The sequence below is a fragment of the Petromyzon marinus genome, chromosome 41, assembly GCF_048934315.1.
Source record: "Petromyzon marinus isolate PM22_M1 ecotype Great Lakes invasive population chromosome 41, UKy_Petmar_22M1.pri1.0, whole genome shotgun sequence".
NCBI classification, from domain to species: domain Eukaryota; kingdom Metazoa; phylum Chordata; class Hyperoartia; order Petromyzontiformes; family Petromyzontidae; genus Petromyzon; species Petromyzon marinus.
Genome location: NC_133707.1, coordinates 11,465,463 through 11,485,618, shown reverse-complemented (window position 1 = coordinate 11,485,618; position 20,156 = coordinate 11,465,463). Strand labels below are relative to the sequence as shown.

General features: G+C 54.7%; 1 protein-coding gene across 7 annotated transcripts in view; it reads left to right on the top strand.

Annotated features, from left to right (window-relative positions):
* LOC116950878 (uncharacterized) overlaps positions 1-20,156 on the top strand; it is a 236,210-nt gene that overhangs the window by 190,357 nt on the left and 25,697 nt on the right. For all 7 annotated transcript variants that reach the window (XM_032969004.2, XM_076073392.1, XM_032969006.2 and 4 more), the window contains 7 exons: positions 6,127-6,276; positions 7,950-8,099; positions 13,239-13,407; positions 14,832-15,029; positions 16,176-16,313; positions 16,747-17,394; positions 18,706-18,880. In XM_032969004.2, coding sequence (XP_032824895.2) covers positions 6,127-6,276; positions 7,950-8,099; positions 13,239-13,407; positions 14,832-15,029; positions 16,176-16,313; positions 16,747-17,394; positions 18,706-18,880 — 1,628 coding nt within the window. The remainder of the gene's footprint in view (positions 1-6,126; positions 6,277-7,949; positions 8,100-13,238; positions 13,408-14,831; positions 15,030-16,175; positions 16,314-16,746; positions 17,395-18,705; positions 18,881-20,156) is intronic.

Below are 20,156 nucleotides of genomic sequence, written 5' to 3'. Positions count from 1 at the left end.
GTAGGCGAGTAGACTGGTGGACTAGTCTCTGGTGGTGTCTGTAGGCGAGTAGACTGGTGGACTAGTCTCTGGTGGTGTCTGTAGGCGAGTAGACTGGTGGACTTGTCTCTAGTGGTGTCTGTAGGCGAGTAGACTGGTGGACTAGTCTCTGGTGTTGTCTGTAGGCGAGTAGACTGGTGGACTAGTCTGTGGTGGTGTCTGTAGGCGAGTAGACTGGTGGACTAGTCTCTGGTGGTGTCTGTAGGCGAGTAGACTGGTGGACTAGTCTCTGGTGGTGTCTGTAGGCGAGTAGACTGGTGGACTAGTCTCTGGTGGTGTCTGTAGGCGAGTAGACTGGTGGACTAGTCTCTGGTGGTGTCTGTAGGCGAGTAGACTGGTGGACTTGTCTCTGGTGGTGTCTGTAGGCGAGTGGACTGGTGGACTAGTCTCTGGTGGTGTCTGTAGGCGAGTAGACTGGTGGACTAGTCTCTGGTGATGTCTGTAGAGGAGGCTGCTGCTGCGGTGAGCATCCCGTACGCCGGCTCTCGCGACTTAACCACTTTCACAAGTGGCATTTAAGCGTCGTCTGCCACACACCGACCAGGCAGGTTTGATTGAGGTCACGGTACCCACGCTTTGCCCCACCAGAGTGCAGCCGCGTGGCGATTGGGTATAGTGTAGTGAGTGGCCAGTCCGGTGCCACCCTGGCCTCGTTTTTGCATTTGGGCCGACCGTGAAATTTTTGCGGCCACCCGTGCCGTTTTCTCTTCAATGCTTGCGAAAGAAGGCAATGATTGTGCCTCGACGCCACGGTCAAATTCGCAAATACGAACGTTCATAACATATATCATGAACCGGTGATCTATATGCATGCACGTATGTACATCCATTTCTTCTTCAGAACTGCTTTTTGTGTTCAGTTTTGTGTCCTTCCCCCGCACCTCTGATTAGCACGGTTGGCTTTGTGCGGCGCGAAATAATTTTTCCACACACATACATGCGTAGACGGGAACTCTTTGATTACAATGTACAATTACACTCGGTGCGGAGGTCTCCTTATGTCCCCTGGCACCCACACGTGTTCTCCAACTCCCTTCCCCCAGCCATCCATGCAGCACCCCCACCCCCCCCTCGTATAAATCCAGATCCCCCAGTGCCTCCCTTTGTTTTATTATTTGTGGCCACCTCTCCCTCTCGAATCAAAGTGTCCCACCGTTGAGCTGTCATTTGTGGCCAGGTTGCTTCTGAAAAATACGCGAATACCTCGGTGATCTTGACCCTGGTAAGATTACAAAGCAATAGTTTTAGTTTAAACTGTGTATATTTTTAAGTTATTTGTTTACCTTTCCCATAATTAGCACTCCCGTCGTATTGTTGTATTGTTTGTCGTTGTAACGTTATGGCGTGCCCCTTCTGGACATCTGTGAAAAAAAAAATCTTTCCAGCTTCTCGGATTCCTCCTGCAATCTAAATCAATCCGATTCGCATTCGGAGACACGGGCGTGGGCTCGCACGTCGCCGTGTAAATTCCAACGGCGTACTCTACTGCTGCTGCAGCGTCGTCGCCGCCACCGTCGCGGGCAGTTCTGCGCACGGCCCATGGGCCATAAATACCGCTCGGCTGCTACGATGGGAGAGACCGCTGTGCTCGCGCTGGGTGGCCCCCTCTCCCGCTCGCGCGCACGAGTGGAACGCGGATCTGCCAGCGCGCGGCGTTTCAACACTGCCACTCCCCCCACCCCGCCCCGCTTTGAAAAATGCGCGCCCGGGTGTCTGATATTAATTGAACGCGCTGCGTATAACTTAAAAATCCGGCCCATTGATTTTTCTGTAAGCCTGTTACGAGCTCGGCTGCTGACTCGGGGCTTTGAGAGGTGATGTGTGCTAAATGAACACGTAGTGGAAGTGATTTCCCCCCCCCCCCCCCCCTCTGTGTCTCGCCCGCACATTCGCATCATTCGTACGCCCTAATTCGAATTAAATCGCCACCGTAAATCACCGTGCCCATCGTCGTAAAGATGTAATAACGTGTCACTATTACTTAGCTGCGGTCCGCTATTAATGCGTCCTTAAATGGTGTGCAGGCGCCCCGGCGCTGTAAATATTGTTGTCGTCTTCGCACCCGTGTATCACCGCTCGGCGTTGCCGTTGTCCCCGACAACGGCGGCGGAGGTTCCGGCGCGGCGAGTGTTCGTTTGCTCGCTTGGCGTCACGCGCTCGCCGTTTCGTTTAATTCCCTCCGCGCTGCTTCGGTCGCGACAGCGGCGGATCCAGAGGGGGGGGAGGGGGGCGATGGCGGCGGTCGCCGAACTCTAACCCCACCCCCCCACCGCCCCCCCTCACCGCCCCCCGCCTCGCTTAATGAGACTCAGAAAATTGGTGTTTTATTGATATCTACCAGAGAAAATACATTGCACGTGTTGTCGTCGTGTTTGTAGTTGTGTAGTGACATCGCTGGATGTCAACATGCTGGGTGCAGTGCCGGCCCTAGAAAGGCACGGTGTGTGGTGTAATGACATCACGGATACCACAATGGTGTGGGTGTAGTACTGGCCCTAAAGGGGCCCGGTGAGCCATGAATGATAGCGCTGGATGGCACCACGCTTTACGTGCAGTGCCGACCCTACAGGACAGAGTGTGCGGGTGCCGACAGAAGGATGAGGTTACGTGAGGCCATGGCACTCTGGTTGACCAGGGAGGACACGTGACCGGTTAAGTTGATGAAGGGGCCCCAAGAGGGGGCTAGGGGTGGTCACGTGATTGGGAACCCAGATCCTTCCCAAGGATTCTAGAAGGTGGTTGGGGCCAAGGGCGGAGCCAGCCACGCCACAAAGAATATCAGCCGGGTCCCGAGAGGGACCACCGGGGTCGTTGTTGTCCATCCTGGAAGAAACCTTCGTCTCTGTTCTCTGTTCAACGAGTCTCCAACACGTGAACCCGGGCCGAAGCTGTTGATCCCGGTCCGTAGTAGCAGTTACATTGTAACTAGTGTAGTTAGCCCGGTGGTCACCACTATAGGTTGTTATTCTGTTAAATGTGTTGCCTCCAAGTCTACGTCTTCGACTCAGTTGAACCCATATAGTAATAGGTTTTACCCTTTTAACTGGCACAAAAAAATGACATGTTTGCAATAACCACAACACAAGCAGTCAAAATGCAAACAAAAGAGACAACTCTGATAATATGCACTGTCCTTGAATTTGATTGGTCCACACCCGAGATGGCTTTTCTTAGAGCCTAGTCTCCACTGGTGTTGAACCCATTACAGTTGTATTATCGTTGTAGGGCTCCATTTTATACTCTGTGCATTTCAGCAGCATTTCCATATCTGCCTCCGTGTCGCGCTTAGAACGGGGCGACGGGACCCATTGCCGCGTCAGCGCGCAGGTCGGCGTCTCTCGCTCCTCCGCGTGACTCGTTTCGGTCCGGCCGTTTGTCCGGGGGCCTTTGATCCGACGTCAACTCCCTCCCCCCCCCCCTCCGGAGGAGAGCTGACCGCAGTCGCCTCGTCGCGCGGGGGCAGCCTGCTTCAATCACGAGAGTTTTCCTCGACTTTGAGGCTGGCGTGGTCTCGGCAGCACTGCTCCCCCCCCCCGGGCCTTGCTTTGTGACACGTGCTCTGTGAACCCCCCGAGGAATAGCCCAGCCAACTCCGTCCAGCGTGTTCCACTGCCCTCGTAATACGTGTGTGTGTGCGCACACCGTTAGCTGATTTACAAATACAGGAGACCATTAAATATTGTGGGGGTCACGTTCTTGAAAAGTTCCACGAAAGCCAAAACCACGATCTTCAATTCCCCCAAAGCCTTAGATTAATAGAGGGGTGAGGTCCACGGCAACCAAGAATTGACAACATCACAATTGAAAAAGTACTCTACTGTATGCCAAATGAACTAATAACAAAATAATTGAAATAATACTTAAAACCCCAATACAAAAACAATATATAGAAGTAGAAATACAGTAAAACCTTGGATTGCGAGCATAATTCGTTCCGGAAACGTGTTTGTAATCCAAAGCACTCGTATATCAGTTGTGATCACGTGACGCTCGGCAGACAAAGTGTATACGTACTACTCGTATTGCAAGACCCTCGCTCGTTTATCAAATTAAAATTTATTTTAAATTTTTGCTCGTCTTGCAAAACACTCGCAGACCAAGTTACTCGCAATCCAAGGTTTTACTGTACCCGTTTTGGATGATGATCGAAAGCGGGTGTGTGTATGGGGACCGGTTGTGCTACGGTTAGCGCACTGCACTGCGAACCCGGCGACCCGAGTTCGGTTCTTGTTCACGGTCAACACCAGGTGACAATTATATCTGAACCAGTCGAGTCGGCCTTAAATGAGTGCCTGGTGCGATGTGTAAACGTCGCCACTTGGGAGACAATGGCGGCCGTGTGTGGTGCTAGCCACCCACCACCTCCTCGTGTGCCGTGTCAGCCTTCATAGATGTTCGCTAACGGCACTTGCCCCAACAGTATCAGCCAATGATACACTACTTCCGAGTACAGTTCACCCACGAAAGGCCAAAACTAAACCCCCACGATAGCTAAATTTGCGTACAAAGAGGTTGCCCGTGATAGACTGAAACCGCGAACGATAAACCTGCGACATTCAAGGGTTTCCTGTAATACGATTTGTTTCATTTCCTTGTGCTGGGTTTTGTGATTCGTGATTGATTTTTGTATATATTTTGTTTTGTTTATAATTCCTCTGCACAGATGCACTTTTTAATTCCATTTCAAAAGACGCATTGGGTTCTCGTCTTTCCAATTCTATTGCAAGACATGCGAGAGTCTCACTGGGCTCGCATCCGATTTGAATAAGAGATCAAATGACCAGCGCACGTGTGCCTTAAGCGGGGGTTGCTGCGTTTAGCCGCACTGTGCTCCGGACCCGGCGACCCGAGTTCGATTCCCGCACGCAGCCAAAATCGTTGGCGAATGTCTGAACTGGCCCTGGGCCTCCCCTATGTTGACAGTGGTGACCATTCCACATTCCTAGTTCCAGCTCGGTTTCTGCATAAACACAATGACTGTTGAGTATATTTCACTCATTCTGGATTGATGTTGGACCAGATAAAGAACATTATTATTATTATTACTATTCACAACGTGAGTTTACAAACTTCTGAATACATTTCCACCCTTTCCGTAACCTCCCGCAAGGTCTCAAAATCCCCAGGACTTGCACATCAGTTACAAAAACCAAATACATCTTCCGTGATGCTCGCGACCACACGTGTGCCTCAAGCTGAAGTGGAGCAATGTTGGTGGAAATTCCACATTGTTACAATTGGGGGCCCATCGATCCATACAGTAGCTTCGTAGCACGTGTTTGTGTGTGTGTGGCACAAGCGCCATGGTGATGGCACTGCCACTTGATGGCGAACGGCGATTGTTGTTGCTCTTGTCCATCGCGATCTTTGCGTGCCCACATCTCCATCGCTCCGTAACTGAAACCACAGCAGGCGTTGCCTCCCCCCTCAGCAGCAGCAGCCGCCACGTGTGCCTCGCGTCGGTGAAACGCTCCGTACCGAACGTCGGGAGCCGCTGACGCTCACTTGATGGCCGATCGTTCGGAGCGGGTGGAGCAGGCGGGGTTGCGCACCGCCGATCGATCCCGACGCCCGTGACCCCCCCCCACCCCCAACAGCTCAATCGGCGGCGCCGCTAGCAGACGTGGACCGTAGGACCCCATGTGACCCCGCGTCACCCCGCATCACCCCGACCCCCCGCCCACGTGCTCGTGGCCCGTGGCACTTCTCGTGTTCTCGTTCCATTTCTCGCTGGAGGCGCCGCGATAATTTTCGTGATAAACATTGGCACACCACGGTGGGCGCTTTCCATTTGGTAAAAATGAAAAAATGTCTTATTTTCCCAGCGAGGCGTGAGTAACTTCCTTAACCCTTCCGTTTCCCCCTTTACGGCAGACAGACGCCGCTCGGGGGCGCCGACGGCGAATTGTACCTCCACAGATTTGGCACGAATGGTCAAATTCGCGATGGGGAAAACGCCGCAATGGCCAAAGTTTGAGAGTACGTCTTCAACGTCCAGTTTTGCTGACTGGCAACGGTTGTGGATATCCCCACCCACCCCAACCCACCCAACCTACCTACCCAACATACCCTGTGATGCGGTTGCAGAGCAACTGCGGCGAGCGGCAGGTGCGTCTGCGCAAGGTGCTGATGAACTCCCCGGAGATCGTGACGCTTGGACTCGTGTGGGACTCGGAGAACTCTGACCTCTCCGAAGACGTCATCCGCAGCCTGGGCACGCGGCTGCAGCTGTCCGAAGTGAGTGCCAGAAGCGGGATCAGCAGCATCAGTAGTGGCAGCAGCATCAGGAGCAGCATCATGATCAGCAGTATGCAGAAGCAGCAGTAGGAGCACCATCAAACATCATCAGTAGCAGCAGTCGCAGCACAATCATCAACGTCATCAGTAGCAGCTGCACCAGCAATAGCAGCGGCATTGGCAGCAGTAGCAGCACCACACCATCAACCTCATCAGCAGCAGCAACAGTAGCAGCAGCATCATCATCATCAGTAGCAGCAGCAGCATCAGCAGCACAGTGGTAAAGGCAGTGGTACTTTTTGTTGCAGACTCCACTGTTGCGGCTAGAAACATAATTCCCTGTTATGAGAAATAATATAAGAATATTATAATTATTATCATTATAAGACAGGTATTTGCAGCAGTGCGGGCTCAAGGTACTCTTTCACAGAGCAGTGTAGCCTGCCAATAGCGGGCAACGTTGCTGCGTTGGTCTCACCCAGTTAAGTAATTTGCGAGTAATATTTAAAAGTTGAACCCGAAACACCTGACAGCAGCGTGTGCCACGTGACACACGACACCAGCAGGCACGTGACCAACGGTGCAATGCAAGACGGCAGCGCAACCGGACAGACAGCGGACCAAATGGCAAAACGAAATAGGCACCAGGCAGTCGACGAGACAGCGTGACGTCCCACCGAATAGCAAACCAAACGGCGGCTGGCAGCTTTTTAACTGCATATCAGCAGAGCAGCTGTGAACGGGGGGCAGTCTCGACCTTGAGTTGAGGCAACGGGGACGAGGCTGGTGGTGGCTGCCAGCCGCTGTATCTTCCGAGTGGGCACCGTGTTCTGTGGTTACCTCGGCACGCTGGGACCGCTGTGTGCCACCACCGGGATAATCGCCGCTTTTGCGCGCGCGTGCGTAGCTCCATTTTCCCGTGTAATTAAATATTGATACGAAATGGGGAATGGGTTTTTTTTTTACTACAGTCGCCCAAAGTCCCTCCCCTCCGCTGCCCCCCCCCCCCCCCCCCGAGGTTATCGGAAATGCATCGTCTAAGGTTTCCGTCGAGCCATCCGTGCCGCTGGTTCTCAGACGTGCACTACTCTCACTTTCGCGTGGGTTTTCTTCCTCCCACGCAAGAAACATATACTTTAAAAGGGATTGGCCAAACATTCCAAGGAGGTGGGGGGGGTGGGGGGAGTCATCCCGGGATGTTTCCCTGGACGCTCAGCGCGGCTTTCACTGGACCAACGTTCGGGAATCGCGGACATCATTTCACAACGTTGGGTTGTCGCCGTTATCTGTTCTAATAACCCATCCTCGCCTTGCTCCATTAGCGAAATGAGCCAGGCCGGGTTTTTCATGGCGCTGGCATCAGTCGCGGCCAAGGCATTCACTTTAATGCGGCTGTCACAGCGCGCGAGGACTGTCGATCGCCGGACCGACCGCCGTTGAGCAAGTGTCCCGGAAGCCCGGGCCCGACGTCATCCCTGCTGATTGCAGAGTGCCCTTTAATTCATCCCTGGCGTTTTAAAAGCCAGCACTCATTTGTTAATTTCCTTTTCTTTCTCCCTCTCTCTTTCTCCTTCATGCCGTTTCTCCCTGTGCCTGCCCTCTCGCCCCCCCCACCCTCACCCACCCCCCCCCCCCCCCCCCCCGAACTCCACTCTCCGTCCCGGCCGCGGCAGCTGTTTTACCGCGTGACGGACGACAAGGCGAAACGCACGGAGCTGTGGCTGGTCGGCATGGTGTGCTACTATGGCCACCACTACTCCACCTTCTTCTACCACACGCGCCTGCGCAAGTGGATCTACTTCGACGACGCGGAGGTCAAAGAGGTAACGCCGGCACCGCGCGTTGCCACCCCCGCGGATAGTTTTCATTTCGGGAAAGCTCACCTCCGTGCGGGCAATTGGCGAACCGGTGGTCCGGTTTGCCGGTGAGTTGCTGATTGCAGCCGTCCAGAACGCTCTTCCTTCCAATATTAGGAAGCCACTGGAGCCATGCACTATTAAGTCTAGATTGAAAACTCATGTCTTTAGAACTGCTTTTTGTGTTTAGTTTGTTGTCCTTCCCCCGCACCTCTGATGAGTACGGTTGGCTACGTACTTTGCGAAATAGGTTCAACATGCATGCGTTACATACACTCGTTGTGCTCCAGCTCATTTTAGGCTGCGTTGACCTCGGGGAGGCCGAAGCCAAAAGCCTGTCGCAGTGGTGGCGAGTGGATCGGTAACGTTTCTCCGGTAACGTTTCTCCGCTCACGTGGGCGTTGGTGGGAGGGACGGCCGTACCAGCCGTGCGATTCTCAGATACGATGAAACACGACAACGATTCACACAGTCAGGAATCTATAACCCCCTGCTCTCTGGGGTCTGAAGCACAGCTGGTTGGTACGCACGCGCGGGCGTACACGCACGCGCACTATTATAAATGCATGCTTTACACACAGCTTGCATGCATACCAAGTATATTCGTATGTGCCTTAAAAACAATTCAAGTAAGTTTTATTTTACCAGGTGAGGCCCACTGAGCTATATAGCTCTTTTTCAGAAGCGACCTGGCCACAAATGATAGCTCACCGAAGTGGCTTATCGCGTGTAAATTTATAGCAGCCAAATACGCTAAACGTATTTGTTGATTCTTAATGTGGAGGGATAAACCCTAGAACCAGGAGAGAAGTCCACGCGACCACAGGGAGACCATGAAAATTCAAAAATATACAGGTGTCAGGGTTGGGATGAAACCCACGACATCCTGCATACCAGGCGAGGGAGTTAACATCTCGCCAAACATTGTTAAGTGCAGTGCCGTGCCCTGAATTCTAAAACATTATCCATTCATTATTAAAACAACAAATTATAAAGCCCAATCAGTAACACACCGACACTGCATTTCCATGTCCATATGTACAACACACGCAGCAGCAGCAGCAGTAGCTGCTGCAATTCACCATTAAGTAATGATGACATCACCTGGGGACTTGTGCCAGCTTAGTGTACAGCTTGAGGGCACGGCACTCGCTGGCAGGAGGACATGGGACAGATCCAGATGTTCTGAGTGAACTGACTTGAGCGGGGCGACTGGCGGATGCCGTCACCCGTGAGCCCCCGCCGTGCCGGCTTTGCTGTGTCCGAGGCACCAGACGTTGCGGTGAGCGGTCCTCCCGTGCCTCCCTCCTCCCGCTGCTGTCGCTGGAGGGCTGGTGCCGCCAGCTGCCCCAGTAGCTTAAGGAGCCCCCGTGCACGATGCACGCACGCATGTTTTAAGTGCATCGCTAATAATTATATAATAAGTATATATATACATCATATGGACAAAAGACATAGTTATATAATTCAGTAATATTACGTAATTGTATTATATATTATAATATACTTACATGATGTATAATACAATTATTGAATATATTATAATTATAAATATATATAGACGTATTATATGTAACACGCACCTCCGATTAGTACGGTTGGCTATGTACAATACATGCAGAATCGTATTTTTCAGTCTTAAGGATCGGACTCGTCTCCCACGTGAGAAGCCACAAAAATAAGAACCAGAATTCAAGCCAGCAGCTGCTGGGCACTCCGTCCGTCGCGGCAACAGGAGGTGCCAGGTCGCGTGTCGCGCAATACGCTCGCGGACGCACACCTAAACACCTACGCACTCGAACACACAAACACCTACGCACTCGCACATACAAACACCTACGCACTCGCACACACAAACACCTACGCACTCGCACGCACAAACACCTACGCACTCGCACACACAAACACCTACGCACTCGCACACACACACGCGTGCCACAATTCCAATTATCCCTCAATTGGATTATCCACGGATCGAAATTGATCCTCGTGGAACCCAATAATCCATGGCTCAAAAGTTCAATGCAAATCCATTGATTATAAACTCGGTTCAGGGAACTAGTGTGTACCTCTTGCGTGAGCTATACATATATATGTGTGTGTGTGTATACAAGTGTATGGAGGCGGCTCGTGAAGCAGTTGAAGGCAGTCGCCCTCCAACAAGAACGGAGGGCAGTGGAGCGACGCTCACAACAACGAGCGGAGCGCCGGGCGACTAAAATACAGCAAGTTGGCACAGTACGGGGTACGGCTGGTGCATCTACCGGACGTCGCAGTCAGCCAACCCATGGCACCTGAGTCTGTTCCAAGACATCCTGTCAGCGAGCCTTTGACATTTCACGTGGCCTCAAAGTGCACCTGGCCTGGCATAGGCAGAGTGGTGACGTCACCATCACTTAGTGGCAAATGGCGGGTTTTGGAACATCCATCGTTGGGTCGAGTGGTGGCACAGTGCTTAGCGCGCTGCACTACAAACTTGGCAGCCAGAGTTAAATTCCCACTCACGGCCAACACCAGTGACGATTATCTGAACCGGTCCTGGGCCGCCCCTAGGTTGACTCGGACTCAAATGAGTACCTCCTGCGGTGTGCAGTAAACATCGCCACTCAGCGGCTGGGCATGGTGTTGGCCACCCACCACCTCGTGTGCCGTGTTGAACTTTACAGGTGCTCGCTAACAGCACTTGCATCAACAGTCTGTTAAGGTTATACGGGCGATCTTTATCTTTGTGCATCAATAATAATGATGTCTTTTATCCAGGATATCCTTACAGAGTCTCTAAATTCTTGTTCGGGAGGGCTCTGCTTGTAATGTTGGGCCTATTCCAGACGTCATATTTATAGTGACATGTGAACATTTAACATTCACGCGAGAGCGTGTGCTTGGGAAATACTCGGTTGCGAGTAAATTGATGTAGTGCGTTCATGATTATGTATTCGTGAACACAGCGAATGCTTTGATGTACGCATCCAATCAATGCGTTGGTCTGCACCATTTATGGGTGAGAACAACGCGGATCCCCCGTTGAGATTGACGAGAGGCCAGAGCCGAAGCCCCTCTCGAGCGGTTGCGGGAACACAGTGGAAGGCGCCCGCGCGTGCGACGTCGTGAAGCATTGGCGGGGCGTGAACGCAGCGCCCTGGCAAGACGCCGGATTCCACTCGATTTCCTCTCCCCTCCACCCCCCCTGGGGACTCCAGACTGTGCGCTGCGAGGAAGCCTCCCCCCCCTCCACCGCGGTGTCGCGTGCCCGCGAATGGCCGCGGCGGTGCGACGTCGTTTACCGCTTGGCGGGATGCGCGGGATGTTGCGTGGTGCGCGCGGCGATGGCGAGCAGCGCTGACACGTGCCGTGATGCGCGATGGCCATACGTCAACGTCGCGCTCGGCAGCGGACGTGCGAGTGGGAGAGTGAAGCGAGGCGCAGGTGCGACGTGGAGCGATGTTCCGATGCAGCGCGATGTGATTGTGTGGCGACGCGAATGCAGGGTGACGTGCAGAGTGACAGGTAAGTGGTGCTGCTTGTTGTGGTGGCTTTGGCATCGTCATCGCGTCGATAATGTATCTTGAACTTCTTTCACACTGTACATAGCCAACTGTACTAATTGAAGGTATGGGGGAAGGACAACAAACTAAACACAAAAAGCAGTTCTAAAGAAATGAGTTTTCAATCTAGATAATGATTTAAATGTGCACAGCTCCTTTGGCTTCCTAATATCGGAAGGAAGAGCGTTCCAGACGGCCGCAGAAGCGCAACTGAAAGCGCGCGATGCGGTGACTGTCTTTGTTCGATGGCAGTAGCCAAAAGCCGCTGCATGCTGCAAGGGTGAACGGAGTCCACGTGTTGATTTATGTGTCTTGACGAGGTCAGCGAGGTATCGTGGTTCAATTGTGGTGAGCGCTTTGTGTGTGCAATGAGCGCGACCTTACAAATGTATTCGTTGGGCAATGCAGCTCGGCAAGCACCGGACAGACGCGGTCAGAACCGTCGCGTAGCGATTCGAGAGCGGTGCAAGCAGTGTGGGATGAGCACCGTTGTCACACGAGTACAGCTTTTGCGTTGCGCGCCATTGAGTTAAGTGATTCCGCAGGTTGATGTGATCAGTTAAAATGCGGCACGGTGGCATGCTGGTGCGGTGCGGCGCGGCGTTGTTGTTCGCACGTATTTATGTGCGTATGCTGAACTTCTTTCGCGCACCGTACGTAGCCAACCGTGCTCATCGAAGGTGTTGGGTACGGAGAATCTGAAAGTGGCCAGAAGCAAACGGCGCCACGAGAGCCGGAGTCGATGTGTTAAAGCTCTCTTCTTGAACTCGCCTTTTGCCCGTCCGGGTGTATTGCAGTAAATCTGAAATTTGCAAGCGAAAAGCAGACCGCGACGTCATATTCATTGCATTAATGCGTGTGCAATTTGTAAGAGCGCGGTGACACAGACTTATTTCACTTAAAGGTTATAATCCCTTGTTCATTATGACGGACTTTTTACTTTGATGTCTCAATAGCGCTATGGAGATCGCGTGACCTGAGGGTTCTGCCTTTGAAGTGAGGGTTTTAAGTTGACGCCGAGGAGAGGGGAGGAGGCGCCTCGCCCCCCCCATGTGGAGTGACGTCACTCGCTAATTATTATTAATGAGGTGGGAGTCCATGTGGAGGACGTCACCTGTTCATGATTATTAATGAGGGGGGCTGGTCGACGTGGAGTGACGTCACGCGCAGGACACGCAGACATTCTTGGCTCATCATCGTAGTGAATTGGGCAAGACGATTTAGAGCTTGGGAAAACAGACCAATTTGAGCGGCGCAAAGGACGAAGCAGAAAGAGAAGCGTTGTAAACTTGAGGGTCGTGAGCGAGGGAGTGTGGTGCTGTCGTGACCTGCAGCGTACGAACACACGGTATGGCTGAGACGAAGCGGTCAGTCTGGGTGGAGGAATCGGCGAGTGACGTTCATGGGGAACAGTAACCATGGTAGCAGCGATCGAAGAGAGATAAAGAGATGGCGACTGAACGTTGGCGAGCGAGACGCTGAAGTGAACTGGCGAGAGTGCTGGGTCATCGGCCGCCCTGACTGCGTTACTCCGAGCGCTGACGTGAACTGCCTGCTGCAGGTCGGCTCCAAGTGGAAGGAGGTGGTGTCCAAGTGCATCAGGAACCACTACCAGCCCTTGCTGCTGCTCTACGCAGACCCCAAGGGCTGTCCCGTGTCCACGTCCGAGGCCCCCACCGAGACCATGTGGCTGGGGCCCAGCCGGCAGCGCTTCGGCAGCGTGGACTCTGGTGCGGGCACCGTGCATGCCGCCACGCGCAGACGTACAGAGACGCGCAGACTTACCGACACGTGCAGACATACCGACACGCTCAGACTCACCGACACGCTCAGACTCACCGACACGCTCAGACTCACCGACATGCTCAGACGTACCGACACACACAGACGTACCGACACGCTCAGACTCACCGACACGCTCCAACTTACCGACACGCTCAGACTCACCGACACGCTCAGACTCACCGACACGCTCAGACATACCGACACACACAGACGTACCGACACGCTCAGACTCACCGACACGCTCAGACGTACCGACACGCTCAGACGTACCGACACGCTCAGACGTACCGACACGCTCAGACGTACCGACACGCTCAGACTCACCGACACGCTCAGACGTACCGACACGCTCAGACGTACCGACACGCTCAGACTCACCGACACGCTCAGACGTACCGACACGCTCAGACGTACCGACACGCTCAGACGTACCGACACGCTCAGACTCACCGACACGCTCAGACGTACCGACACGCTCAGACGTACCGACACGCTCAGACTCACCGACACGCTCAGACGTACCGACACGCTCAGACGTACCGACACGCTCAGACGTACCGACACGCTCAGACGTACCGACACGCTCAGACTCACCGACACGCTCAGACGTACCGACACGCTCAGACGTACCGACACGCTCAGACTCACCGACACGCTCAGACGTACCGACACGCTCAGACGTACCGACACGCTCAGACTCACCGACACGCTCAGACTCACCGACACGCTCAGACGTACCGACACGCTCAGACTCACCGACACACGCAGACGTACCGACACGCTCAGACTCACCGACACGCTCAGACTCACCGACACGTTCAGACTCACCGACACGTTCAGACTCACCGACACACTCAGACGTACCGACATGCTCAGACTCACCCACACGCTCAGACGTACTGACACGCTCAGACTCACCAACACGCTCAGACTCACCGACACGCTCAGACTCACCGACACGCTCAGACGTACTGACACGCTCAGACTCACTGACACGCTCAGACTCACCGACACGCTCAGACTCACCGACACGCTCAGACTCACCGACACGCTCAGACGTACCGACACGCTCAGACTTACCAACACGCACAGACGTACTTACACCCTCGGACATACTTTTTACACATCCCATCAGCCACGTGTCCTTCTGGGAGTGCACAATTTCAGCAGCATTGCTTGAGCGCGGGAAAAAATACGGGCTCTCCGTGCCTTGTGTATACCCTGATGGTAGTTTCCAAGCGTAGCAATCGGTGGCCCGTCTCTTGCGAGGCAGCGCCGCCCCCATGCCGGGTCATCTCCGTGCCGGCAGCGAGCTCCTCTACCGAGCCGCTCCGCCGCGCTGAGCCCCCCCGCGTTTGCGAACGTCCAGGTCGAGAGCCGTCCATCTCCAGCGACTCCAAGACGGACTCGTCCAATGAGTGCCTGCTGCAGCCGCACTCGGACTCGTCCGACTCGCAGACCACGGTCATCCACAACGCGGGGCACGACGTGCCGCACGCCGTCGCGAGCGTCGCTACCGCGAGCGCCACCGCCGCCGGAAGCGGCAGCGGCAGCAGCAAGGCCGCAGGTAAAACCCAAGCACTGTTACCCATCGGCACCGTGTCCCGACGGGATTCTGCACCATGGATGCTCCTCAACCATCAGCACACTAAACCCTCGGCACTCTAAACCATCGGCCTAATCCATCGGCACTCTAAACCATCGGCACTCTAAACCCTCGGCACTCTAAACCATCGACACTCTAAACCATTGACACTCTAAACCATCGGCACTCTAAACCATTGACACTCTAAACCATTGACACTCTAAACCTGCGGCATAATCCATCGGCACTCTAAACCATTGACACTCTAAACCATCGACACTCTAAACCATCGACACTCTAAACCATTGACACTCTAAACCATCGACACTCTAAACCATTGACACTCTAAACCATTGACACTCTAAACCATTGACACTCTAAACCATTGACACTCTAAACCATTGACACTCTAAACCATTGACACTCTAAACCATTGACACTCTAAACCATTGACACTCTAAACCATTGACAATCTAAACCATTGACACTCTAAACCATTGACACTCTAAACCATTGACACTCTAAACCATCGGCATTCTAAACCATTGACACTCTAAACCATTGACACTCTAAACCATTGACACTCTAAACCATTAACACTCTAAACCATCGACACTCTAAACCATTGACACTCTAAACCATTGACACTCTAAACCATTGACACTCTAAACCATTGACACTCTAAACCATTGACACTCTAAACCATTGACACTCTAAACCATTAACACTCTAAACCATCGACACTCTAAACCATTGACACTCTAAACCATTGACACTCTAAACCATTGACACTCTAAACCATCGACACTCTAAACCATCGGCACTCTAAACCATTGACACTCTAAACCATTGACACTCTAAACCATCGACACTCTAAACCATCGACACTCTAAACCATTGACACTCTAAACCATTGACACTCTAAACCATTGACACTCTAAACCATTGACACTCTAAACCATTAACACTCTAAACCATTGACACTCTAAACCATCGGCACTTTAAACCATCGACCTAAACCATCGACACTCTAAACCATCGATACTCTGAAGCGCCGGTGTTGTGAGCTTACCATACTGTACCAGCTGCTCAGCCGCACCGCGGTGTCTCTGCTGTGGCTGGGTGCAGAATCCCCATCGCACGAGCGGAACCGGCAGCAGCGCAGCAACAAGGGCGGTAGCGCCGAGAAGAAGCGCAGCCAGAGCAGGCCGGCGCGCGTCGGCAGGGACGGCGACCCGTCGCCGCAGTCCGGCTACCACAGCGACGGTACGGGGGGTGCGGGGTGGGGGGTGACGGGGGTGGATGGAGAGAGGTGCGGCTGCCATAGACGGGAGATTCAGGGCGACGTCACGCGTGACGTTACAAAGGTTATCTCGCGGTGGATTTCCACGTTTGGCCTGTGCTGGTGAACCCTACCATGGGAGTGGGGATCTTGCAGCATTGGCTTAGGGGGGCACCGATGGAGATGAGCAATACCTGGGTGTGAGTTGAGCAGTTGAGCGGTTCGTGTATAATAACCACCAGAGTTAAAGTCGGTCCGCAAACTCAAACGAGGATGGGGCAGTGGCCCCCTGCATGTGCCATACCATTAGTGTCAAGCTCAGCCGCTCACAAAAGTTGATCTTTTCTCCATATCGCTCTCGGCTTCGCTCGCCGCTCCGTCCTCATCCTACCACCTCTCCCGTTCTCCCGCAATCAGGGGAGGCTCTGAAGGAGAAGTCGCGTTCCCGGCAGAAGTCGGACGACGCCAAACAGAAGCCAAAGCAGGAAACCAAGCAGCAGCAGCAGCCGCAGGAGCCACCCCGCAAAGACAGCGGCGGCCACCGCTCCGGTACCGCGGCAGATCCTGCGTCGGCCCTGCCAACCGCCGCGCCCTCCGCGCCGAAGCCTCCTGCGGGCTGCGCCGACAAAGAGCCGCGGCCGCGCGGAAGCAGCGGCGGCGACGCCAAGGCGGAGTCGCGGTCCGGCTCGGCGGAGGGCAAGCCCCAGCGCGGCGTGCGGGGCTGGCGGCCCAACCGCGAGGCGCTCAACGTGGACAGCGTGTTCTGCGAGCGGCGCGAGAAGCGCGGCGGCGCCACGGCGCCGCCCGCGGGCAGTCCCGCGCGGCCCGGCGGCGCCGCGGGCGCCGCAAGCAGCGGCGGCAGCAGCAGCAGCGGAGCGAGCAGCAGCGGCGGCGGTGGCGGCGGCGGAGTCTCGGTCGGAGGGGGCGGCGGCGGCGGTGGAGGAGGAAGCGGCGCAGGCGGAGGAGGGGGTCCAGCTGACGGCGCCGTGGTTGGGAAGACGGAGCAGCCGGAGAGAGCGAGGAAGGCTCCGCACGCCGACGGCAAGCTCCCGAAAGCGGGGGAAAGTACGTCGCGTGGCCGTTAGCGTGCTTCGCTACGAACCCGGCGACCCGAGTTCGATTCCCGCTCACGGGCAACAGCGGTGCGATGATTATCTGAACCGGTCCTGAGCCTTCCCCAGATTGAGTACCTCTCACGACCAATAACAGTGGTGAATATTTGAACTGGGTCTCCCCTAGGTTGACTCTGCCTGGTGTGGTGTGTAAACATCGCTGGGTAGATAAAGGTGGGCGGGCGTGGTGCCGGCCACCCCACCCCCCTCGTGTGCCGTGCCCGGCTTCATAGGCGTTCGCTAATAGCACTTGCCCCAACGGTCTGTTAAGGCTATAGGGGGAATCTTTGTTCGAAGATGACGATCCCGGTGTAACCTGCGGCGGGAGCAGGTTCTGTTTGGGAGGCATGGTGGTGGTGGGGGGGCGGGGTAGGGGATGGCATAGTGATTAGCGGCATAGTGATTAGCGCCAATGCAGTACGAACCCCGGAGAACTGCACGGCTCGCATCGAGTGACCCTGGATGGTGCCGGCCACGTCACTCCAGCCCCCTCTTGTGCGGTGCCGAGTGCCGACCTTAATAGGTGCTTGCTATAACAGCTCCTGTCCCTACGGTGGACAAGGCTAAGTGTGGAATGCGTGTGTGTGTGTGTGTGTGCGCGCGCGCGTGTCAGAGTGTCTGCGCTCGGTATGTTGCTGAGAGTGCACGCGAAATGCATTATTCCGGCAGCTGAGGCTTAATGCCCGGCCAGGCATACATACCTACATGGAGCTACCATCTGCAGCGATTGCCGTCTGAACTCGGTGTGCCGCCCGCGAGCCTTCAGAGGTGCTCGCTGACACAATTGGCGTCAAGGTTCTCCGTCAGCTGACGGCGTTCAATAGCAAGGCTCCATGTGCACCGTTTTCATTGGAAATCTTGCCAGGAGAGTGACAAGAGAGTGCAGCGCAGCGTCACGTTTCGCATTCAGGCATCAATCGTGCGCCCTCCTTGTGACGTGGCAGAGACGCGGGGGAGGGAGCGGTGATGATGCTCGCTCACTGCTCGCTCAACACTCTTGCAATACCCCTAATGAAGCTGTCACTGCCGATGCGCGTTGCAATCACAGCGGTCGTGAGCTGTGTTGGTTTATGCATGCACCGCTGCTGCTGCTGCTGCGTGTTACTAAAAGAGTGTGCGTGTATGTGGGTCCGTGTTACTAAAAGAGTGTGCGTGTATGTGCGTGCGCGTTACCAAAAGAACCTGCGTGTGTGTGTGTGTGTGTGAACGCTCGCTCGTTCACTCGTGTGACCGCATGCAACCATCGCCGTGCCCGCGTGCGCAGAGAGCGCCGAGGAGGAGCGGGACTGGCTCAACGGGCCCCTGCTGCGGATCGAGTCCGGCTACGACAGCGGCGACCGCTGCAGCAACAGCTCGGCCAGCCTGGACTTCTCCCCGCTGGCGGAGCTGGCGCTGGGCGGGTCGCACGGGGACGCGCACGCCGCCACCGACGCCCTCAGGTGCGCCCCCCCCACCCCCCTCGCGCACTCGGTTTGTGATGGCGGTCGCCGGGGCCGCAGGCCCGCAGTGCCATGCGGCCAGCAACAAACAGCGGTCTCGAAAGGTGAATCGAGCAAGGTTACTATAAAGTAAAGCTGTAAACCATTTTTTTATTTTACCAGGTAAGGCCCACTTACCTGGTACAAAGGATAGCTCAATGAAGTGGCTTATAGTGTGGAAATGTATAGCAGCCCAATACTCTAAACGTGTGATGTTGATTATAAATGTGGAAGAAAAAAACGGAGGACCCAAAGAACAATCCACGCGACCACGGGAGAACATGCAAACTCCAAATATACTGGCGTTAGGGTAAGGGTCGAACCCATGGCCTCCTGTATACCAGGCGAGGTAGTTAACATCTTGCCACCGTGGCGCCCTACGACGCGAACATAGGGAGAGGAGACGCTGGACGGGGGATCCAAAGTGGAGCCGTCCGAGCGAAGAAAGCAGGCAAAAGAAGTGAGGTGACGTGCAGGGTGGTTGGTGGAACACCGCGTGGATGAGACGAAGCGGCCTGCTCAGACAGTCCTCAACTTGGGTGGAGGACTTAAGGAGTGAGATTCATGGGAACGATCACCGTGGTAGTCGTTATAGCAGAGTGATAAGGAGGTGGCTTGCACTTGCAATGGCGGCAGGGGTGGGGAGGACGTCTTCTACCATACGGTGGGGAGTTGATGGGCCGGCATTTCTACATTCGTGTCGAGGTTGGCGAGCGAGCCAACGGCTTCCGGAGTTCACCTCGACGAGAATGTCTGAAATTGCACCGTCGGAGAATGCTCTTAAGTGAGCAGCGGCGCAACTCTGCGGTGCGCGGTCAGGGATTGGTGACTGCCGTCGCTCTGCGAGCCGTTATTAATCGTCTCTTGGCGTAGCAGACGAGCCGCACCTGCCGTGCGATGCAGTCCATTGCGGAGCATGGTAGTGGTGGTGGGGTGAAACGGGGACGTAGCCTTAATCTCGCACATGCGCGCGCGCACACATGCACACTAGCTCACGCCGGTGCAGAGGGACCCCACGATGTCGACGTTCTCGCCCGGGTTGGTGGATCCACCGAGTCGCAGCCTTAAATCACACACTTGGTGCATCGGGGGACCACGCACTGGCACGCGGTAGACAACAAAGTGGATCTCTTGGATGTAGGTGGGACTTGCGCGCACTGGTGCGCGTGCGTTCCACCTTAATGTGCTTTGCACAAGGGGGTACGCAGGGACTCAACCTTAATACGAAGACAAAGAT